The sequence below is a fragment of the Malus domestica genome, chromosome 17 (genome assembly GCF_042453785.1).
Source record: "Malus domestica chromosome 17, GDT2T_hap1".
Taxonomy (NCBI): Eukaryota; Viridiplantae; Streptophyta; class Magnoliopsida; order Rosales; family Rosaceae; genus Malus; species Malus domestica.
Window position 1 is genome coordinate 20,974,985 of NC_091677.1, and position 24,057 is coordinate 20,999,041.

Below are 24,057 nucleotides of genomic sequence, written 5' to 3' on the forward strand. Positions count from 1 at the left end.
GGGAGAAATTGACCAATTATAAAAAATTAGTTAAAGTTAAAGTTAAAGTTCATGGGAAATTGGCAGTTCCTTACAAGTTCGAAGCGGAAATTGATAGCTGCTTACAAGTTCGAAACAAAAATCAACAAATTCCTCTATAATGATAACCTTTAATGGCCATACGTGACTTTTGTAGATAGAAGATTTGTCAAAATAAAAGTTCAGAGAAGTAAGGTTCAGTCTCACTTCTATTAGAAAAATATTTTATACATAAATCACAAGATGTGATCTCAACTAGCATTTTTTAAAACGAAGAAACCAAAATGATTTTTCTCTTTATTCATGGTTATTGGGATTTTAGCCTTATGGACCCTTTTGAACCATTAAACCCAAGGGTTTTGGGGTTAAACCTGCCCAAACAATTCCAGTCTTTTCTACTTCGCGGGTTGTTTGCATTTCAACTCAAAAGCTGCAAAATCGACCCTTCACTGCACACAGAGTTCTCTTCTACCTTCAACTCTTTGATGCCAGTAGTATCAGACATGAGAGCTCTCCGAGCAATCTCCACCCACAAACACCTCCTCAAACCCACCCTCTCCATACCTTCCCTCGCCTCCTTCCAATCCCTCCAAAACCCTAACTTTTCCCGCCATATCCACTCCACAAGCCGTCTCCACCATGCCGAAGAGCCGGGCTCCGCCGCCGATTCCCTGCAAACGCACAACAGTTCGAGCTCCAAGGGAGAAACCCGTCGCGGTTGGTCTGTCTTTCGTCCTGTCTCGCACACATTGGCGACTCAAAGGGTCCCGAATACCAGCGGCGATGGACAAGAACTAAGAGGCGAAAATGAAAGCGAAACCCAATTGGGTTTATCGAGTTTGGGAAATGGGTTCGACGAGATTGAGAAAGATAGGGTTCAGAGGAGTGGTAAAAGTGAAACCCAATTGGGTTTATCAAATTTTGGATATGGGTTCGATGAGATTGAGAGAGATGAAGCTCATAGGAGTGCTAAAAGTGAAGCCCGTATGGGTTTATCGAATTTACGAAGTGAGGTTGGCGGGTTTGAGAGAGATGAGGCTGTTAGGAGTGTTAAGAAAGTAAATGCAGGGTCTAAGCTTTTTGGGGGAATAGTAAGGAGTAAGAAGAAGGGGAAGGTTAAAACTAGCTGGGTTTGCTCGAATTGTGGGGAGTCATTTGGGCAGTGGTGGGGTGAATGCCGGTCTTGTAATGAAATGGGCACATTGAAGCAGTTTTCGGAGACAAGCGATGATGGTAAGGTTAGTGGGTTTGAGGTTTCAGAGAAGGTGGTGCGGTCGTGGATGCCGCTGGAGGCAAGCGAGGTTGGGCCAACGCGGTTGACAGATGTGAACCGGGGGATTAATTGGACAGAAAGGCGGATTCCTTTGTAAGTTTATCATTTTGGTATTTCTATTTACACTGTGTTTGAACTCTTGATGAGTTGGGAAATCATTTTTGAAATTGCATATGTTGGTTTGGTTAATATTTAGGCCTGGACTCTTTGGATGTGAAGTTGCAAGGGTGCTTGGTGGTGGTGTTGTGCAAGGTTTGATCACATTATGCATCTTTTTTTTTTCTTTTTTTCTATTAACTTCTGAAAGCTAATTGTTTGCCCCCTGACTCGATTATCTTCAAATTTTGAAGTGATACTCTTTTTCGGCTTCAAGGTAAAGTGGAGAAAATGTCCATGGTAATCAAATCAAGTTATATTTGGATGTAGTCTAGATGTTGTTGGCAGACAGTCTTATTATCTTCACTTGATACTACTGAAGACAGTGATGAAATCGTATTAATTTATAGACTGTTCAATAGTTAGGTGGTTTTTCTTGTCTCCCTTTTTGGATTTTTTTTAAAATTATTTCTCTTGGTTGGTTGGGACCTGGTGATGGAGGGAAGCTTTAATATTTACTCCCAGTCTTTGAAGCGGATATATTAACATTTTTAATGCACTTATTTCTGTCTGTGAAGGTTCATTAATTTTGATTGGCGGTGATCCAGGAGTCGGCAAGAGTACACTCGTGTTGCAGGTAGTAAGTTGTTAGGATTCATTTATGGAGCTTTGCTTTTGCAGTCTGCATACAAATTTTGTGTTGCTGTGGAAATTTTTTTTGTTTCTCAATGTTGATTATGATCTTCTCTGTTTGTGGTTCTGTTTTCATGTAAAACCATACATTTGAATTGGAAGATGGCTTCACTAATAGCTGAAGGGCAAGGGCTTGGTAAAGCGGCCTCTGTTGTGTATGTCTCAGGTGAAGAGGTTAGCATTTTCTTAAGCCGGGTTTTGGTAGATCATCATGAACTATGTGTGCATTCCAGTCTTATATGTTTTTTTAGATACTGTTTTTTAAATGTCTGTGTCACTGTCACTTGAAAGATTTATTGAATTCTTATCTGAAATAAGGTAACTTCATTAACTGTAAGATATATATATTTTTTTCAATTGAAAACGCCTACTGTTATCCCATTTAGATTGAAAATATGGCTAAAAGGCTTTGGCGGTAGAGCTGAAGTGATTTTAGTTTTGGTAGTTGAGAAGCCTAAAACATCTGGGGTTTCTGGACACTTGTTAATCTCCAATTTTTGTGCTGTATAATTTTGGTTTCACCATGATGTATCATTTTTCTTAAAACTTTAGGCTATGGCATGTTAATTAACATTGATGTCTGGTGGCAGAGTGTTGAGCAAATTGGAAGCAGAGCTGACCGTATGAAGATTGAAACAGAGGATCTTTTCTTGTACTCAAGTACCGATATTGAGGTGCACATTCTGGGCTTCTGCTGACTAAATCTTGTATTTGCTTTTACTCTTACTCAGCTAGAGATTACTAAGACCCGGCTGTTGTTACCTTTTATTTTATTTTATATTAATCTGGTTCATTGTCGAGAAATCCTTGGGATAAATGAAGATTTTGTTTGTTTACTTACACAACAACAACAACAACAACAACAAAGCCTTTTCCCACTAAGTGGGGTCGGCTATATGAATCCTAGAACGCCATTGCGCTCGGTTTTGTGTCATGTCCTCCGTTAGATCCAAGTACTCTAAGTCTTTTCTTAGAGTCTCTTCCAAAGTTTTCCTAGGTCTTCCTCTACCCCTTCGGCCCTGGACCTCTGTCCCGTAGTCACATCTTCGAACCGGAGCGTCAGTCGGCCTTCTTTGCACATGTCCAAATCACCGGAGCCGATTTTCTCTCATCTTTCCTACAATTTCGGCTACTCCTACTTTACCTCGGATATCCTCATTCCCAATCTTATCCTTTCTCGTGTGCCCACACCTCCCACGAAGCATCCTCATCTCCGCGACACCCATTTTGTGTACGTGTTGATGCTTCACCACCCAACATTTTGTGCCATACAACATCGATGGCCTTATTGTCGTCCTATAAAATTTTCCCTTGAGCTTCAGTGGCCTACGACGGTCACACAACACGCCGGATGCACTCTTTCCATCCAGCTCGTATTCTATGGTTGAGATCTCCATCTAATTCTCCGTTCTCTTGCAAGATAGATCCTAGGTAGCGAAAACGGTCGCTTTTTGTGATCTTCGCTAGATTGCTCCGGTCATTAGTGTGGATAAGTATATAAATGGATAGAGATAGGAAAGCAAACACAAGATGTACGTGGTTCACCCAGATTGGCTACGTCCACGGAATAGAAGAGTTCTCATTAATTGTGAAGGGTTTACACAAGTACATAGGTTCAAGCTCTCCTTTAGTGAGTACAAGTGAAAGATTTAGTACAAATGACATTAGGAAATATTGTGGGAGAATGATCTCGTAATCACGAAACTTCTAAGTATCGGAGTGTGGTGTCGTCTTGACTTGCCTTATCTGTCTCATAGGTAGATGTGGCATCTTCTCTGGAAGTACTCTTCCTCCATCCAGGGGTGGTATCTTTAACTGGTGGAGATGCACAAGGTAATGTATCAATTTCACTTGAAGCTTACTTGTAGTTTCAGGCTTGGTCAAGCGCGATACAAACCATGTAGTAGGAGTCCCCCAAGTCGCCGAGTTAGGGGGTCTGCTGAAAGAGGTGACAGACAAGGTAAGCAATCAGAGCTCCGACTGATTGTTCACCTTCTCCCCATCTTGCAGCAGCATGAAGGATAAAGAGAAGAAAAATGAGAAGAGATGATATGAGATACTTTTGCTTTTGAAGAAGTAACTTTCCACAGGCTTATTCTTGAACTGAGCTGGAGGGTTTTCTGGTTTCCTCCAGAGTATTAAGGCCGACTGAAGAATTTGAGGGTCAAAACAAGTCCATCAAATCTAGAGTACGTTCCACCCTGCTGATATGGGATACTTTTGCTTTTGACAGAGTAATGGATGTATCGGCACGTGTTCTGTTACGCTTGTCTCCACATGCTTCCTTGTATCCTTCGCACTTGCCCTATCTGTTCCTCAAGCAGATGCGGAATCTTCCCTGGAAACATAAGATGTTGAAGATGAGTACTCGAGAGCAATGCCAGGTAAGTAATCAGGTAAGGGGTTCCAGGCAGTCAGTTCCTGGCTGGAAGCTTGATTCCAAGTGCTGACTGATTGCTCTCTTTCTCCTTGTCTTGCAGGTAAAAACAAGGCCAAAAGAAAAGACAGGGAAAAAGCATGATATGGGATACTCTTGCTTTTAACCCTGATGATATGAGATATTCTTGCTCTAGTATAGCTTGTTTGCAGAGGTATTATCGGGGGGAAAGAAAGCTAAATATTTTGAAAGGCTTCGTTGGGAGTGCCCTCTTAGATATGATGAAGGGTTGAGCATTTTTGCAGGTCTGCCTGTCCGTTGGGGATGGAGGTCGACATATATAGGAGTCTCCTTAACAACAAGTAGTAATGCTATTCCTTTACCCTGCTTGGTCATAGCACGGTAGTGGGAGCTGCCAGTTTCACATGTTTTAACTCTGTCAGAGCACTTTGAAAAGGTGGTCTGTGGTATTCGGCTCTCGAGATTCGGAGAACGATACCTCTTCGATTTTTGAGAAAGCAATCATGTTGGGGGTCTGACTCTCGAGATTCGGAGAGCAGTGTCTCTTCGATTTTTGAGGAAGTAATCATGTTGGGAGTCTGGCTCTCGAGATTCGGAGGGCGGTGCCTCTTCGATTTTGGAGCAAGCAATCTTGTTGGGAGTGTTGTCTCGAATGTGAGTAAAGGTTGGGCATGTTTGCTAGTCTACCTTGCCACGAAGCACAAAGGTTGACACACAGGGACTTTCCAATTATCCAGCAATGGTACTGTTCCTTTACCCTCTCTTCGATTTTGAGAAAGTAGTCATGTTGGGAGTCTGGCTCTCGAGATTCGGAGGACGGTGCCTCTTCGATTTTGGAGCAAGCAATCTTGTTGGGAGTGTTTTCTCGAATGTGAGTAAAGGTTGGGCATGTTTGCTAGTCTACCTTGCCACGAAGCACAGAGGTTGACACACAGGGACTTTCCAATTATCCAGCAGTGGTACTGTTCCTTTACCCTTGTGGATAATAATATGGTAGCTAGACCTTCAAAATTTATGTGTCTAAACTTTTGTTAGTGCTGTTTCTTTGCTATTCTTTTACCTTTCTTGGTCAGAGCGATGTAGTGGGAGCTGCAAGCTTCACGTGCTCAACTTTGGCAGAGAACTTTGGCAAAGTTATCTGTGGTACCCATGAGCTATTGTTGCGTGTGGGAAGTGGGTGATTGAACAGTAAGATTCATGTGCTTTCTACTTCACCAGAAGTCTTCGACAGAATGCCCATAATTTCTGCAAAGCTGAGTGTGCGTGTGACAGGTGCTGACAAGGCTAGAAAAGTAGGTGCCTCTTCGATTTCTGAGATCATCCCTCGTGGTCTCTGAGCAGCCCAGCTTTTGAGAAAGCGAGCGCCTCTTCGATTGATTCGGAGAACGATGCCTCATCGATTTTTGAGAAAGCAATCATGTGGGTCTGGCGTGCCTCTTCGATTTTGGAGCAAGCAATCTTGTTGGGAGTGTTTTCTCGAATGTGAGTAAAGGTTGGGCATGTTTGCTAGTCTACCTTGCCACGAAGCACAGAGGTTGACACACAGGGACTTTCCAATTATCCAGCAATGGTACTGTTCCTTTACCCTCTCTTCGATTTTTAAGAAAGTAGTCATGTTGGGAGTCTGGCTCTCGAGATTCGGAGGACGGTGCCTCTTCGATTGTTGGAGCAAGCAATCTTATTGGGAGTGTTTTCTCGAATGTGAGTAAAGGTTGGGCATGTTTGCTAGTCTACCTTGCCACGAAGCACAGAGGTTGACACACAGGGACTTTCCAATTATCCAGCAGTGGTACTGTTCCTTTACCCTTGTGGGTAATAATATGGTAGCTAGACCTTCAAAATTTATGGGTCTAAACTTTGTTAGTGTTGTTTCTTTGCTATTCTTTTACCCTTCTTGGTCAGAGCGATGTAGTGGGAGCTGCAAGCTTCACGTGATCAACTTTGGCAGAGAACTTTGGCAAAGTTATCTGTGGTACCCATGAGCTATTGTTGCGTGTGGGAAGTGGGTGATTGAACAGTAAGATTCATGTGTTTTCTACTTCCCCAGAAGTCTTTGACAGAATGCCCATAATTTCCGCAAAGCTGAGTGTGCGTGTGACAGGTGCTGACAAGGCTGGAAAAGTAGGTGCCTCTTCGATTTCTGAGAGCGGCCCTCGTGGTCTCTGGGGAGCCCAGCTTTTGAGAAAGCGAGCGCATCTTCGATTTCTGAGATCGGCCTTCGTGGTCTTTGAGCAGCCCAACTTTTGAGAAAGCAAACGCCTCTTCGATTTCTGAGATCAACCCTCGTGATCTCTAAGCAGCCCAGCTTTTGAGAAAGCAAACGCCTCTTCGATTTCTGAGCAGGCGCCTCTTCGATTTCTGAAGCTCCGTCGAGTGCAGATTTTTATAGGGGCTGGCATTAAGTTTCAAATCACACTTGAATCTCCACCAGTAGAAGCTTCATTCTTGCACTTCTAAGATCTTGATTTGTCCGACCTCTTCTCTCTTCAACACCTTTGAAAATGTCTGGCCCCTCCGACCGTCGTTTTGACTTGAACCTTGTTGAAGAGGCAGCCCCGCCTTCTCCAGACAACATATGGCGCCCATCCTTCGTCTCCCCTACTGTTCCTCTTACCGTTGGGGATTCCGTGATGAAGAATGATATGACCGCTGCGGTGGTGGCCAGGAACCTTCTCACTCCCAAAGATAACAGACTACTTTCCAAACGGTCTGATGAGTTAGCTGTTAAGGATTCGCTGGCTCTCAGTGTTCAGTGTGCAGGTTCTGTGTCTAATATGGCCCAACGCCTATTTGCTCGAACCCGCCAAGTTGAATCATTGGCGGCTGAAGTTATGAGTCTCAAACAGGAGATTAGAGGGCTCAAGCATGAGAATAAATAGTTGCACCGGCTCGCACATGACTATGCTACAAACATGAAGAGGAAGCTTGACCAGATGAAGGAAACTGATGGTCAGGTTTTACTTGATCATCAGAGATTTGTGGGTTTGTTCCAAGGGCATTTATTGCCTTCGTCTTCTGGGGCTGTACCGCGTAATGAAGCTCCAAATGATCAACCTCTGATGCCTCCTCCTTCTAGGGTTCTGTCCAGTACTGAGGCTCCAAATGATCCCCCTCCGGTGCCTTCTCTTTCTGGGGCTCTACCGACTGCTGAGACTTCTCCTAAGCAACCTTTGTGAAGGCTCCCTCTTGTGTGTTTATTTTGACTCATGTATATGTACATATTTGTAGCTTATCGGGGATATCAATAAATAAGCTTTTCTTCATTTCAACGTATTGTGTTAAATACACCAAAGCCTTCTTCGCTAAATTCTTTGAATTTTCTTTTGTTGAAGCTTGTATGTTGAAGCTTTCAGAGTGGAGCATGTAGGTTGGGGTAGTGTTCCCTTAATTTCCCGAGTGAGGAAAACTTCTCGGTTGGAGACTTGGAAAATCCGAGTCACTGAGTAGGATCGGCTATATGAATCTTAGAACGCCATTGTGCTCGATCCTGTGTCATGTCCTTCGTTAGATCCAAGTACTCTAAGTCTTTTCTTAGAGTCTCTTCCAAAGTTTTCCTAGGTCTTCCTCTACCCTTTCGGCCCTGAACCTCTGTCCCATAGTCGCATCTTCTAATCGGAGCGTCAGTAGGCCTTTTTTGCACATGTCCAAACCACCGTAACCGATTTTCTCTCATCTTTCCTTCAATTTCGGCTACTCCTACTTTACCCCGGATATCCTCATTCCTAATCTTATCCTTTCTCGTGTGCCCACACATCCAACGAAACATCCTCATCTCCGCTACACTCATTTTGTGTACGTGTTGATGTTTCACCGCCCAACATTCTGTGCCATACAGCATCGCCGGCCTTATTGCCGTCCTATAAAATTTTCCCTTGAGCTTCAGTGGCATACGGCGGTCACACAACACGCCGGATGCACTCTTCCACTTCATCCATCCAGCTTGTATTCTATGGTTGAGATCTCCATCTAATTCTCCGTTCTTTTGCAAGATAGATCCTAGGTAACGAAAACGGTCGCTCTTTGGTATTTCTTGATCTCCGATCCTCACCCCTAACTCGTTTTGGCCTCCATTTGCACTGAACTTGCACTCCATATATTCTGTCTTTGATCGGCTTAGGCGAAGACCTTTAGATTCCAACACTTCTCTCCAAAGGTTAAGCTTTGCATTTACCCCTTCCTGAGTTTCATCTATCAACACTATATCGTCTGCGAAAAGCATACACCAAGGAATATCATCTTGAATATGTCCTGTTAACTCATCCATTACCAACGCAAAAAGGTAAGGACTTAAGGATGAGCCTTGATGTAATCCTACAGATATGGGAAAGCTTTCGGTTTGTCCTTCATGAGTTCTTACGGCAGTCTTTGCTCCTTCATACATATCCTTTATAGCTTGGATATATGCTACTCGTACTCCTTTCTTCTCTAAAATCCTCCAAAGAATGTCTCTTGGGACCCTATCATACGCTTTTTCCAAATCTATAAAGACCATGTGTAAATCCTTTTTCCCATCTCTATATCTTTCCATCAATCTTCGTAAGAGATAGATTGCCTCCATGGTTGAGCGCCTTGGCATGAACCCAAATTGGTTGTCCGAAACCCGTGTCTCTTGCCTCAATTTATGCTCAATGACTCTCTCCCAGAGTTTCATTGTATGACTCATTAGCTTAATACCCCTATAGTTCATGCAATTTTGTACGTCGCCCTTATTCTTGTAGATAGGCACTAAAGTGCTCGTTCGCCACTCATTTGGCATCTTCTTCGTTTTCAAAATCCTATTGAAAAGGTCAGTGAGCCATGTTATACCTGTCTCTCCCAAAAGTTTCCACACTTCGATTGGTATATCGTCTGGGCCTATTGCTTTTTTATGCTTCATCTTCTTCAAAGCTACAACCACTTCTTCCTTCCGGATTCGACGATAAAAAGAGTAGTTTCTACACTCTTCTGAGTTACTCAACTCCCTCATTTCATGTCCTTCATTGAAAAGATTATGAAAATAACCTCTCCATCTGTCTTTAACCGCGTTCTTTGTAGCAAGAACCTTTCCATCCTCATCCTTGATGCACCTCACTTGGTTTAGGTCCCTTGTCTTCTTTTCCCTTGCTCTAGATAGTTTATAGATATCCAACTCTCCTTCTTTGGTATCTAGTCGTTTATACATATCGTCGTAAGCCGCTAACTTAGCTTCTCTGACAGCTTTCTTCGCCTCTTGCTTCGCTTTTCTATACCTTTCACCATTTTCATCGGTCCTCTCCTTGTATAAGGCTTTACAACATTCCTTCTTAGCCTTCACCTTTGTTTGTACCTCCTCATTCCACCACCAAGATTCCTTTTGGTGTGGGGCAAAGCCCTTGGACTCTCCTAATACCTCTTTTGCTAGCCATGGAATCCCACATTTGGCTAGCTTCCCCCTCTCTATCCCACACACATTGGGTGATTACCTTCTCTTTGAAAATGGCTTGTTTTTCTTCTTTTAGATTCCACCATCTAGTCCTTGGGCACTTCCAAGTCTTGTTCTTTTGTCTTACTCTTTTGATATGTACATCCATCACCAACAAGCGATGTTGATTAGCCACGCTCTCTCCTGGTATAACTTTGCAATCCTTACAAGTTATACGATCCCCTTTCCTCATTAGAAGAAAATCTATTTGTGTTTTTGACGACCCACTCTTGTAGGTGATCACATGTTCTTCTCTCTTCTTAAAGAAGGTGTTGGCTAAGAAGAGATCATATGCTATTGCAAAATCTAAGATAGCTTCCCCATCCTCGTTTCTCTCCCCAAAACCATGGCCACCATGAAAACCTTCATAGTTGCCTGTCTCCCTGCCCACGTGTCCATTTAAATCTCCTATAAATAACTTCTCCGTCTGAGCAATTCCTTGCACTAAGTCTCCAAGATCGTCCCAAAATTTCTCCTTCGAACTCGTATCCAACCCTACTTGAGGTGCGTACGCACTAATCACATTGATAAGTTCTTGTCCTATTACAATCTTGATTGCCATGATTCTATCTCCTACCCTCTTGACATCTACAACATCTTGTACCAAGATCTTGTCCACGATGATGCCAACACCGTTTCTCGTTCTATTTGTGCCCGAATACCAAAGTTTAAACCCTGAGTTTTCTAGATCCTTTGCCTTACTACCAACCCACTTAGTTTCTTGTAGGCACATAATATTTATCCTTCTCCTCACCATAACTTCCACTACTTCCATAGATTTTCCCGTTAAGGTTCCTATATTCCACGTTCCTAAACGCATTTTGCTCTCTTGAACTCTACCCTTCTGTCCTAGCTTCTTCACCCTCCCCCGTCTAATAAGATCAAAGTACTTCTTTTGTGTGTCCCGGGTAAAGTTGATAGGAGCATATGCTCCCAAACAACTTTGAGTGGAGTCGTTCGAAAAGAAGTTTCTATGGCCCCCTTGCTCATTTAACACTGCATCCGGATGCCGATGGAGATACAGCGACCCTTGCTCACTTATCACTGTGCTCGGGCCACACAGCGCGCCACTTACGGGTGACGCCCTAGCTTTAGCGCGATTTTGTTCTGGATTCATTTTCATAAGGATTCGACGTGATCATGGAGTGCCGGCTGTTGACTACCTGACGCCCTCCCCCTCCTCCTTTATCCGGGCTTGGGACCGGCCATGTAAGACATAGGCGGAGTTGTTTGTTTACTTACCATCGATTTAATTAGTGTCATGTGAAGTGATGCAAGTTTTGCAACTTTTCTCAATGGTCAAAGTCTGGTGCATGCACCTACCAATTCCTTTTTATGTTTTAAAATTAAGCACGTAGTAAATAAAACTGATACAGTTTATTGGCGTATCACTATTTCCAAATGGTTAAGGCATTAGAAAATGTGAGTCTCTTCATCATTGGATAGCTCAACTCGTGGAATTCATCATAAACTGGGAGGTTGGACTTATAAGGACTTCCTGATATCTTGTGGCAGAAATAGGGGGTAAAAAGATGCATTAATCATAACCCTGAAAGGGATTAAGTTAAGTACAGCCTATATAATACCGATTCACTTAGTGCAGGAAAATATACAATACCATTGCCCTGTAACTACTCAGATGTACATCATCTATTAATTAAATCAAGTGCTTAATTGTCCTATAAGTAAATTCGTTTCTCTCTCTCTCTCTCTCTCTCTCATATGTATATTAAATGTGAGTAGTTTGATACAATCCTTAGATGAGGATCTGTTTATCAACCATTACATCAGATATGAACTGTTGACATGTGTCAAGGATGAGATGCATCATAGTACAATTCAGTCGCCCTTGTCCATATATGATCTAGTGGCTGATAAACGTGTCCTTATTTTATGAATTTATTAGAAATAATTATGTTAAATGTAATAATGCACTCATATGTGCACATCCACATTTCAAACAAACTCTAAAATGATCTGAATGCTGGAATGATTAATGAATGTATGTTTTCAGGATATATTAGAAAAAATTCAACCTCTCAACCCTCGGGCTTTAATCATTGATTCGATTCAAACAGTTTATTTAAAAGGAGTTGCTGGAAGTGCTGGAGCGATCCAACAGGTTAGAATTTTTATAATAATATGCCAACCATACGATAAAGCTTATTCATATCTGATTTACATTGTTTGAAGAAAACTATGTGGTGAATAATTTGTTTCTTGGCACCCTTTGTAGATATTTGTTTCTGTATCGTAACAACTCCCACTTTGGTGTCAGGTTTCCTAGAGTTGCTTTTTGAGGCACTTTTATGCTGCTGTAACATAAAAAGATCCAACCCTACTGGAATAACATTATCAAAGGGCACTTAATTTACTCCTTATATCATATTATGGTTTCAGGACTGTAATTGGTGAGTTCTTACACTTTTTCTGTATCAGGTGAAGGAATGCACATCAGCCTTGCTGCGTTTTGCAAAGAAGACTAACGTCCCTGTTCTCTTGGTGAGTTACACTGTCCAAACTCCGATTGTTCATGGATTTTACTTTCAATTTATAAGTTCAGAACTCATATAATGGATATGGTCAGGAACTTCCCTTTTCTAGTATTTTATATGGGTCTGTAAAAGAGAATAGAATGTTTTGATTTTTATTGAAACTTATGTAATATTATGACCTTCTATTCTTACTCTTTTCTTTGTGTGTGTATCCAGATTGGGCACGTAACAAAATCTGGAGATATTGCTGGACCTCGTGTCTTGGAGCATATTGTTGATGTTGTACTATATATGGAAGTTGGTACCTTCTTACATTGTTTTGACTGGTTTGTTCGTAATTTGTAATGTGGTATCGACTAATCTATATATCTCTTCTCAGGGGGAGGAGAACTTATCCCATCGTTTACTTCGATCTGTGAAGAATCGCTATGGATCCACTGATGAGGTATGCAATGGCAGTCAGGGCTATAGCATTCTTTACCCATACATTCATTATTCCCTTGTTGGCCACATTAGTATGGACCTATTTGTATTGTTGATTTATGTTATCACTTTAAATTCTTTCATTGTTGCATTTTTTATTTTGTTTAGGTTCCTTAGGTACATCTATCTTTGCCAACTTATGTAACTTATTTTTCTAGTAAGGGTTCTTGTTTTTGTTTTACTTTTCTTTCGTTTTCCAAATTTCCCAAGCAAGAGTACTTTCCTCTTCTTTTATGACTCAAAGTTTTTATTCAAACTATTTGGCTGAAGTTAGGAGATTAGTGACTAGGAGATCAAGGGGTGATGGTGAAACATTTTGGCTCTATGTATTGTGTTTGTACCATAATTGACTAATCCTGAAACTACCAAGCACTGGTCAACGTTATACCGTCAAGGACCCAGAAGAGTTTCCCTCCAACCAGGAGGCCAATCACAGCGCAACACGTGTCAACACCAAGAGGTCAATCACAGGACGACACGTGTCAACATCAAAGGCCAATCATAGCATGACACGTGTCAATGCCAAAACAAAGCTAGAAACTCTCTTCTATAAAAGGAGATCATTCTCTCACAATAATCCCTAATGTAATTTGTACTAAATCATTCATTAGTACATTCATTAGTACTCACTAAAGGAGAGCTTGAACCTATGTACTTGTGTAAACCCTTCACAACTAATGAGAACTCCTCTACTCCGTAGACGTAGCCAATCTGGGTGAATCACGTACATCTTGTGTTTGCTTCTATCCATTTACATATTTATCCACACTAGTGATCGGAGCAATCTAGCAAATGTCACAAACTTAGCACTTTCTGTTGTACCAAAGTCTTCACTGATTTTGTGCATCAACATTTGGCGCCGTCTGTGGAAACGACACTTATTCCCACTCTCTTCAGCTTTGTCAAGCTGGTTTCCACCATTTGTACTATTTTTTGACCGGGCATCCCTCTCCAACATGGGGAGCGAAGGAAGTCACGGCACACAGAATGACATCCCTCTTGCACATAGTGCAAAGCAATGAAAGAAGGAAGGAAAGAAGCTCGCTCTTCAAGCTAAAGTCGAGGAGGTGGAGGCTCAGAACAACAAGATAGCAATAAAGAATGAAATCCTCCAAGGACAATATGAGAAGCTCTTCGAGACGTTCCACGAAACTAGGCGTACTCAAACACGTGAGCTTGTTGCCCCTATGGACATCAACCATCATCTGGGTGCCCCCCAACACGGAGGGTCACCTTCCTTCGACATGGGTATCCCTGATGAGGAGCGAGCTAATCATCAAAACATTGATCAACATGAGACTTCTCTCAACCCAGCTGCTTCGACCCGAAGCAGGAGAAGTAGAGGAAGATACCTCCTTGCAGAAGGGTTGGAAGGATCAAAAGTCGTTTATCGTGATTATCGAGACTTCCTAATGCAATGTCGAGAAAATCCCCTCCACATAAGCTCAAAGATCAATGACCCAAAGGTTTCTGAAAGACTCGGTCCCCTCCCACGACCCAGGCCAGCTGCCCATCTAAGGAAGGTATTTCGACAGACTAGCCCTAGAAGTCAGTATGGCGAGTCCAAGGAAAAATCACATGCTCTTGCTCAAACTTTCCTACTTCCGAGAGACAATAGAGACTTACGGAAGAAAATTCCAATGGTATAGGACTCCACTCAGGACCCTCTTGTCCTACAGCTCCTTGAGGAAGTAAACAAGTTGAATCACATGCTCTTGCTCAAACTTTCCTACTTCCGAGAGACAATAGAGACTTACGGAAGAAAATTCCAATGGTATAGGACTCCACTCAGGACCCTCTTGTCCTACAGCTCCTTGAGGAAGTAAACAAGTTGAAGGCTGAACGTCAGGCCGAGATACCTGACAAGAACCAACCCAGGCCTAGCCCTTTCACAAGGAGGATCCTCGACACCCCCTTCAAGCGAAGACAAAACAAAAACTTGGTTTACAACTCTATACTGGAAGGGAGGACCCGATTGAACACCTTAACCTCTTTGAGTTCACCATGGCATATCGGATGCACACCGACGAAGAGCGATGTCTTATCTTCCCTTCCACCCTCTCTGGCGGAGCTCTAAATTGGTATTGTCGTCTTCCACCCGAGACAGTAGACTCATTTGAGGAACCAAGGAAACTGTTTGTCTCTCAACATCTCTTCCAGACCGATCGCTTACATTCTGCAGATGACTTGTACACTATTCGCCAAAAGCTGGATGAGTCACTACAAGGGTATGCTTGTCGCTTCAGCCATGAGTATTCTCGCTGCGCTGAGGCAGATGACAAGACCGCCTTCAAAGCCTTTATGGCAGGCCTATGTGATTGTTTCTTCAAGTACATGATCAATACCAACACTTGGAAGACTTACTCTGAGTTAATGGCACAAGCTTACAACCACGCCTCCGTTAAAGCAATGACATACCAAGGAAACCCCCATATGGTTAACCCCTATTAACAGGTGGGAAGTGGAAGTCAAGTTCTACCCAGTGAGGAGATCTTGGCCATTCAAACACCCATTGCATTATCTCCTGCCTTATTTAGCTATTTGCTAAGTCACCAAACGTATTTGTCTCTTGGTAAGAGGAAAGATTTTTACTCTTAGCAAGCCCATTACAATAAGAGGGATAAAAGTTCGTATCAAGACAACCAGGGGTGAACGTACTGTTGACTATTATGACTATGGGGCCAAGCCTCACTCTTTCAAAGTGGAGGACTAGGTACTGAAGGAAATGCTATTATAAGAAGGCATAAACATTACAAATGTTTTGACTCTTAACTGCTTGAGATCTTTTGTCACACAAGCCATTCGGCAAATATTTAAAGAAGAGGGAATTCAGACAACTTCTTCTAAGTCTTTTGGATTCCTAGCACTGAAACACTTGGTCTACACTGACCTACCCTTATACTCCAACTCAGAGCTTCAACATGCGTACTTTGACACAAAGTATGTGATACTAAGTGTTACAACCAACATGGTTCACATATCGAAAGCATGGATCCCTTCATGCATAACAAAACATTCATAAGCATCATTCATGTCAATCAACATAAACATCATACATTCCAACACATTTATACATAAACATCATACATTCCAACACATCCATACATAAGCCAAATGTGCTTCAAAAGGGTTCAACATACTTTGTGTCATTCGACACTTGTTACAATGTGCCTCGACACTTTGCCCTTATTCTCACCAACCAAGTGATGAAATGTGAAGAAGGAACTCATCTTCATGCCACCAACCAGGCGATGAAATGTATAATCCATACTCTCCTTCATGCCACCAACCAGGTGATGAAATGTACAATCCATACTTTAATATCATTTGGCAACTTGCCACTTATGCCACCAACCAGGTGAAGAAGGAGCTCATCTTCATGCCACAAACCAGGTGATGAAATGTACAACCCGTACTCTTTTTCATGCAACCAACCAGGTGATGAAATGTACAACCCATACTCTAATATCATTTGGCAACTTGTCACTCATGCCACTAACCAGGTGAAGAAGGAACTCATCTTCATGCCACCAACCAGGTGATGAAATGTACAACCTGTACTCTTCTTCATGCCACCAACTAGGTGATGAAATGTACAACTTGTACTCTAATATCATTTAGCAACTTGCCACTCATGCCACTAACCAGATGAAGAAAGAATTCATCTTCGTGCCACCAACCTGATGAAATGTGATGAAAGGTGATGAAGGAACTCACCTTCGTACCACCAACCAAGTGATGAAAGCAACTCACCATTCATTCCACCAACAAGAAGACGAGTGGTACAACTTGTATTTGTGAACTCCTAGCATTCACAAATAATAAAAAACCCTCAAGCTTTACAACTCAACTAGGGAAGCATTTATGCCTAATAAGAGTTATAGTCACCAACAAAATCTTATTGCAAGCCAACAACGGCTTCAGTGCATGGTATACGAAGATCAAGCTCTTCAGCCCTCTTGCATCTGCTTTAGACATTTCTTCTCTGTAACAATGCAAACACTACAACTCGTAGAAAGCTTCACACTCTTAATCAAGACTGTTCGAAGCAAATTCAATTTATATGATTCATCCAAACCTTCGACTACTACAAGGTGTAGCTTGCATCATAATCTCTTGCTCAACAGTGTGGAAGCAAAATTTGTATACGTTGTCTCTCCCACATTTTCAATTTTCTAGTTTTCCCAAAAAAAAAAAAAATTTGAAATTCAACAAAACTTCATCAATGGAGGACAACTACAAATTCTCAAAAGTTTCACACTTTTGACCAAGATAGTGTGAAGCAAAACCAATTTATGGTGTAAATCAAAAGCTTAATCAATGGAGGGCAACTAAAATTCTCAAAAGCTTCACTCTTGATCAAGACAGTGTGAAGCAAAACCAATTCATGGTGCCAACAAGAGCTTCATTAAAGGAGTTCAACCACAATTCTCAAAAGCTTCACACTCTTGATTAAGACAGTGTGAAGCAAAACCAATTTATGGTGCCAACAAAAGCTTCATCAATTGAGGGCAACTACAATTCTCAAAAGCTTCACACTCTTAATCAAGACAGTGTGAAACAAAACCAATTTATAGTGTCAACAAAAGCTTCAACACCAAAGCTTCACCTATAAAACTTCAACATAAAAGCTTCACCTACAAAGCTTCAACTCCAAAGCTTCACCTACAAAAGTTTCAACTTCAAAAGTTCATCAACAAAGTTTCAACACAAAAGCTTCACCTACAAAGCTTCAACTCCAAAGCTTCACCTACAAAAGTTTCAACTCCAAAGCTTCACCTACAAAGCTTCAACACAAAAGCATCACCTACAAAGCTTCAACTACAAATGCCAAAAGCTTCACACACTCTTGATCAAGATAGTGTGAAGCAAAATCAATTCATGGTACCCAACAAAGCTTCAACCTCAAGGCTTCACCTACAAAGCTTCAACTCCAAAGTTTCACCTACAAAAGCTTCAACTCGAAAGCTTCACCTACAAAACTTCAACATAAAAGCTTTACCTACAAAGTTTCAACACAAAAGCTTCACCTACAAAGCTTCAACTCCAAAGCTTCACCTACAAAAGTTTCAACTCCAAAGCTTCACATACAAAGCTTCAACACAAAAGCTTCACCTACAAAGTTTCAACACCAAAAAGCTTCAACTACATATGCCAAAAGGTTCACTCTCTGAACGTACTTCTTGCACACAATTGGTGCCCCTATAAAAGAAAGGGCAACAGGGTCATTGGTTCAAAAATCGAAGAGGCACCACTCTTCGGACTTCGAGAAATGGATTTTCCTGAGTAAAATCTGTCGACAATCTCCACACGCAACATCAGCTCCTCAGGTACCATAGATAACTTTGCCAAAGATCTCTGACAAAATTTAGACACAAAAATCTTGAAGGTCTAGCTACCCTAGTATTACCTACAAGGGTAAAGGAACAGCACCACTGCTTCATAACTCGAAAGTTCTTATGTGTGTCAACCTTCGTGCTCTGTGGCAAGGCAGACTGGCAAAAATGCCCAACCTTTACTCACATTTGAGAAAACTCCCAACATGATTGCTTGCTCAAAAATTGAAGAGGCACTGCTCTCCGAATCTCGAGAGCCAGATTCCTAATAGGTTTACTTTCTCAAAAATTGAAGAGGCACCGCTCTTCGAATCTCGAAAGCCAGACTCCTAACAAGATTGCTTTCTCAAAAATCGAAGAGGCACTGTTCTCTGAATCTCAAAAGCCAGATCCCCAACATGATTGCTTGTTCAAAAACCAAAGAGGCACTGCTCTCCGAACTTCGAGAGCCAAATAATCTGGAGGAAACCAAAAAACCCTCCAGCCCAGTTCAAGAATAAGCCTGTAGAAAGTTATTTCTTCAAAAGCAAAAGTATCTCATATCATCTCTTCTCCATGTCCTTTTCTTTTTCCTTGATGATGTCTACAGAACAAGGAGAAGGAGAACAATCAGCTAGAACACAAGATCAAACTTTCGATCTGCGACTGACTGCTTGGAACTCTGATTGCTTACTTTGTTTGTCACCTCTTTCGGTCGACCTCCTCACTCAGAGACTTAGGGGACTCCTACTATAGGGTTTGTATCGCACTTGACCAAGTTCGAAACTACAAGTAAACTTCAAGTGAAATTGATACATTACCTTGTGCATCCCCATCGGTTAAAGATACTACCCCTAGATGGAGGAAAAGTACTTCCAGAGAAGATGCTACATCTACCTATGAGACAGACAAAGCAAGTGAAAATGATACCACACTTTGGTACTTAGAAGTTTCGTAATTACTCAGTGGTTTGGAGCTTCCCTCACTCGGGAACTTACAGGAGCATTGTTTGTACCATACTTGACCAATCCCGAAACTACCAACCACCGGTCAATGTTATACCGTCAAGGACCCAGAAGAGTTCCCCCCCAACCAGGAGGCCAATCACAGCGCAACACGTGTCAACACCAAGAGGCCAATCACCGCATGACACGTGTCAACATCAAAGGCCAATCACAGCATGACACGTGTCAAGGCCAGAACAAAGCTAGAAACTCTTCTATAAAAGGAGATCATTCTCCCACAATAATCCCTAATGTCATTTGTACTAAATCATTCATTAGTACTCACTAAAAGAGAGCTTGGACCTTTGTACTTGTGTAAACCCTTCACAACTAATGAGAACTCCTCTACTCCGTGGACGTAGCCAATCTGGGTGAACCACGTACATCTTGTGTTTGCTTCATGTCTCTATCCATTTACATACTTATCCACACTAGTGACCGGAGCAATCTAGCGAAGGTCACAAACTTAACACTTTTTGTTGTACCAAAGTCTTCACTGATTTTGTGCATCAACATATTGTGTACTATTCTATTTTTGTAGCAACTCTTCCTTTGAGGTGACTGATGTCTTTTTCTCTTAATTGCAAAATAATATGTTTTTGATTTTTTAACACTATTGAGAGAAGGAAATATACTGTTCAGGGTCATTGTTCCTTTATCGTTGCAGATTTTGTTCTGGTTCTGAATCTTCTGAATGCTGAAGAGCTTAAGTAGGGACAAAAATTGTCAATTAATTTTCAACTAGATAACCTATGTAATTAGAATTGTGTGTGGGTGCGTGTGGCTTCTAGGTATATAAATGTTTAGAGAATCACCTCTTAGTCTCTGTCTTATTGATTGGATTTTTTTCCTTGCTCTCAGCTTGGAGTATTTGAAATGACACAATCAGGACTGCAAGCTCTTTCAAACCCCAGTGAGATGTTTCTATCTGAGAAATACTCAGATTCACCTTGTTTAGCTGGTTTAGCTGTTGCTGTAATAATGGATGGATCTCGAACGTTTCTCATTGAGATTCAGGTTATTCTCCACTGCTTTTATACTTGTTATCTTTCCGTTTGAGTTATTTTAACTTTTTAATGCTTTGTCCTTTTATTGACTACATTAAATCAGTAAATTTTTCATGTCCATCATACAAATGTTTTGAATGAACTTGATGATAATCACGATAGTATACTTATATATGGTTTGTTGCTTGGAGCCAGGGGTAGTAGTTGATGCTTTTTTCATTGAACTTATCATATAACCTGAAACCAGTTGGCAACAGTTGGAAACGCTCTATGATTCTTAAACTCGGATTCAAGGCTTAGAATGTCTAACTTGGGATTTTATATTCTTAATATGTTCTTCACTGGTGGCTTGATTGAGCAAACACATGGAGAGCCTCGCACATGGAACATAAGTGACCAACGATGAATGACACATGGATGTTTTGCCCACTCTGTGTTAAAGTTGGACCATCCACCCTAAATCCATTGGCAATGTGTAGAGCCTCACTATTCTTATACTAAGATGCAAGACTTACAATGCTTGATGTCAAATGTTTATTCTCAACGTTCTTCTACTGCCATCATTATATCCTATTTAGCCAACTACTCTACTCAATCAAGAGTGTTCCTCAGCATTTTCTAGAGGCAGTGGGATAGTTTAGATATAGTGTATATATACACTAAGTAATCGGGTTGGACCCATATCTCAGCTTTTCCTGGTATTCGACCAAGTAACTAGATGTCTATTAGCAGCATATTTCCAAAAATAAATTATGACATCTAACTAACTTTCATAAGTTATTGTAGGCATTGTGTGTATCTGAGTCAACAGTTTTACGGCAAGTTAATGGGGTTTCAGCAAGTAGAGCTGACATGATTAAATCTGTGAGTACCTTTTACTTTTAATTTTTGTGTATTTTTTGGATTTATATTTATACCATATACATAAATACACAATAAGCATCAGTGGTGCGATTCACAATATATTATCTTCGGTTAAAAGCAATTAGCAATATCATTTGCTATTTTTCATGGAATGGACATTATTAATAGAGTAGTAACTGGTGTTTATACGCCACATATTCATATGCTTTGAGACTCATGATAGCATTACCAAGATTGCTTACTATTTTTATTATGACATTCTTTTGATGAAGACAATGTGCTAAGGCTCATGTTAGTCAATACAGTATTAAAATTGAATTTGAGATTACAGTTAACGGTTTACTCCAATCTCAATACAGTTTCAATATATTTAGAGTTTGAGTTGGCAAAAAATAGAAAAAAATATGAGTTATTGCATCATTCATTTACGCTAAACTCATGATGAAAGTCAGTCGTCATTGATCTCTTGCACATTTTAGGTACTAACGAAGCAAGCTGGTCTAAAGCTCCAGGAGAATGTAAGTAAAAACTTTGTGATAATTCTTTCATTTATAGATTGATTTCTTATCCTTGACTTCAATAATCTCTGAAGTTCCAATCCATGTTTGAACTATTTATACAAGATGAAAAGATTGAGAACATTTACAACCATATGGCAACTAGTAAAGAATATAAACCTAACATCTCATGCTGATAGGAACTAATGTCAAATATGACACATGAAGTTTTTATAAACTTGCACAGACAGAAAACCTTTGCTTCGAGTTGAATCATAGGAGGCTATTTGCCGGTCTTTGTTCTATCTACGTGTTTAATGAATTTTTAGGATACCAAGTAAATATAAATTCTTTAGTTTAATTTAACGAATACTAGACTTTCTTATTTATTGTTGGTTAGTTTCTCTTCGATTATTGTCGTGTTACTGAATAAAGTTGCTTTCATGTTAGGCCATCTTCTTAAATGTTGTCAGTGGGGTGACGCTGAAAGAAACTGCTGGAGATCTTGCAATAGCAGTAGCAATTTGCAGCAGGCATGCGTACTTGCCCTTTCTACTAATCAAATCTTGTTTCTTTAACTAAGATGCCATTTACCATTTTGTTTATGCCCTTATAATTTTTTTTTACTTTTGTCATTTAGTATGGTAATTTATTTTCAGCTTAAATGTCAAAATGGTCTGTCTGTTATACCATATGGCCAATTTAGTCTTCGTGTTTGTCTCTGTTAGCCAATTAAGAACATTTCATTTAATCTCTTTTAAAAAATTCGTAAAAAAAATCATATGAGAAATAATTACCCTTTCTCTTTACAGGAGAATACAAATCAATGAGAAATAACATGTATAAGAAATAAAACTTCCAATCTAAAAAATGATTGAGGTTGTGAAATAGAAAAGAGAGGGGGTAATGTTAGGGGGGGGCGTCAGAGAGTTGGGAGGAGAATACTTTTTCTTTTAATTTTTAATTTTATTTCATTGTAAATATTTTAAATCAAATAAGTTATAATTTTATAGTAAGTTTATAATAATTTTTTTTTTTTTTTTTTTTTTACAGAAATTAGATGGAAATTTCTTTAATTGGCTAATGGAGATAAACACAAAGACGAAATTGGCCAAATTGAAAACATATGGACTAAATTGACCCAATGACTAAAACACAAGGACCATTTTAACATTTAAGCCTATCTTTTCATGCTTCAGTGTTTTATCTGCATTATGTGCGGTTATATCAGGACGAGAAAAGAAGAAATAAATAACTGTTTTTCGTATCTCATGTAGAACCTAATTCTTCTCAATGTTTCTCAAACCACATTTGTTTCTTTTCCTCATTGTCTTCAGTTTCTTGGAGTTCCCTATTCCCAATAGTATTGCATTCATTGGTGAAATTGGACTTGCTGGCGAGCTTCGGCCGGTAAGCAAATTATTTCAGCATTCCCTAGTATTAGGATACTGTCAGCAGATTTTACTACTGGGCATTAGTGGTGTTGTTTTTCAGTTGAAATATGAGAAGCTTGGCTTTGTATTTAGGATATGTTGGGCACTTACGTATGATTAGTTATTTCTGTTAGCTTGATTTGAAGTTGACATAATACTAATAAGACCTAATCTTAGCGCTTGCTTGGCTATTCGAACTCAAGATTGTTGAAATTGTTCAGTGGTTGGCCATTCGATCCCCAATCCCCCTTTCCTTTGTTTTCTTTCAAGCATTATATCATTGATGGCAGTTAATTGTATCATGTTAGGTCACTCGAATGGATAAAAGGATACACACAGTGGCGAAACTGGGCTACAAGATGTGTATCGTTCCAAAATCATCCGAGACATATCAAGGAACTCCAGGTTTAGAGGACATTGAAATTATTGGCTGCAAGGATCTGAAGGAGGTCATCAGCAATGTGTTCAAATGATGCTGATATGGAGCCAACGGTTTCAACTTCGTGCATATTAAATTGTATGTAATTTTGTATTATCTATCGTCGAAATTGCTCTTCCTACCAAAGGCTTGCTGACTGCCTTGCTCCTTGGTTTCTAATTTCTTTGAGAAATGATTTGTTAACGATCGATAAGAACCGATATATTTGTATTGACACTTCTAGTTTACAATGGATGTAGCTTCGTTTTACTTGCTTGGGCTGAAAATGGATTAAGGTTAGTTGGCTTTTAGCCCAAAACATGACTGATTTGATTGAGTCCTTGTGAAAGTGGGACTGTGACAGGATTAAGTTTAGATGTGCTCGGTCGAGTCGTCACTAAATTGAAAATGTCAAGAATCAGAATGAGCTTTGTTTAGAAGCGAATCATTCTAAGGATCAAAATATATTCTTGATTAAGATAAGGATGATTTAAGTGAATAGAGTGACTAGATTTAAAGTCCTGGTTCAAATAAAAAAAGTCGAGATTGGATAAAGATGAGTTTCAGCTAAGAATGGGATTAAAGAAAAAAAGAGATAATATTCAGGTAAATGCTGAAGTGAC

General features: G+C 40.5%; 1 protein-coding gene across 1 annotated transcript; it reads left to right on the top strand.

Moving 5' to 3' along the window:
* Window positions 1–195: 195 nt before the first annotated feature.
* LOC103420638 (uncharacterized) lies at window positions 196–23,704 on the top strand. Its single transcript, XM_029097206.2, has 15 exons — window positions 196–1,384; window positions 1,488–1,543; window positions 1,966–2,024; window positions 2,183–2,254; window positions 2,671–2,754; window positions 11,933–12,040; window positions 12,358–12,420; window positions 12,630–12,710; window positions 12,793–12,858; window positions 20,077–20,232; window positions 21,009–21,086; window positions 21,566–21,604; window positions 22,034–22,116; window positions 22,921–22,993; window positions 23,325–23,704. The coding sequence occupies exons 1-15, from the start codon at window positions 303–305 to the stop codon at window positions 23,487–23,489; spliced, it is 2,265 nt and encodes a 754-aa protein (XP_028953039.2). The 5' UTR covers window positions 196–302; the 3' UTR covers window positions 23,490–23,704.
* The last annotated feature ends 353 nt before the right edge of the window (window positions 23,705–24,057 follow it).

What these genes read in the sequence shown, in the direction of transcription:
- LOC103420638 (XM_029097206.2), top strand. Translation starts at nt 303, where the DNA reads ATGATTTTTCTCTTTATTCATGGTTATTGGGATTTTAGCCTTATGGAC. An exon ending in ACAGAAAGGCGGATTCCTTT is followed by an intron (nt 1,385 to 1,487) that starts GTAAGTTTATCA and finishes GTTAATATTTAG; the next exon opens with GCCTGGACTCTTTGGATGTG. An exon ending in TGTATGTCTCAGGTGAAGAG is followed by an intron (nt 2,255 to 2,670) that starts GTTAGCATTTTC and finishes GTCTGGTGGCAG; the next exon opens with AGTGTTGAGCAAATTGGAAG.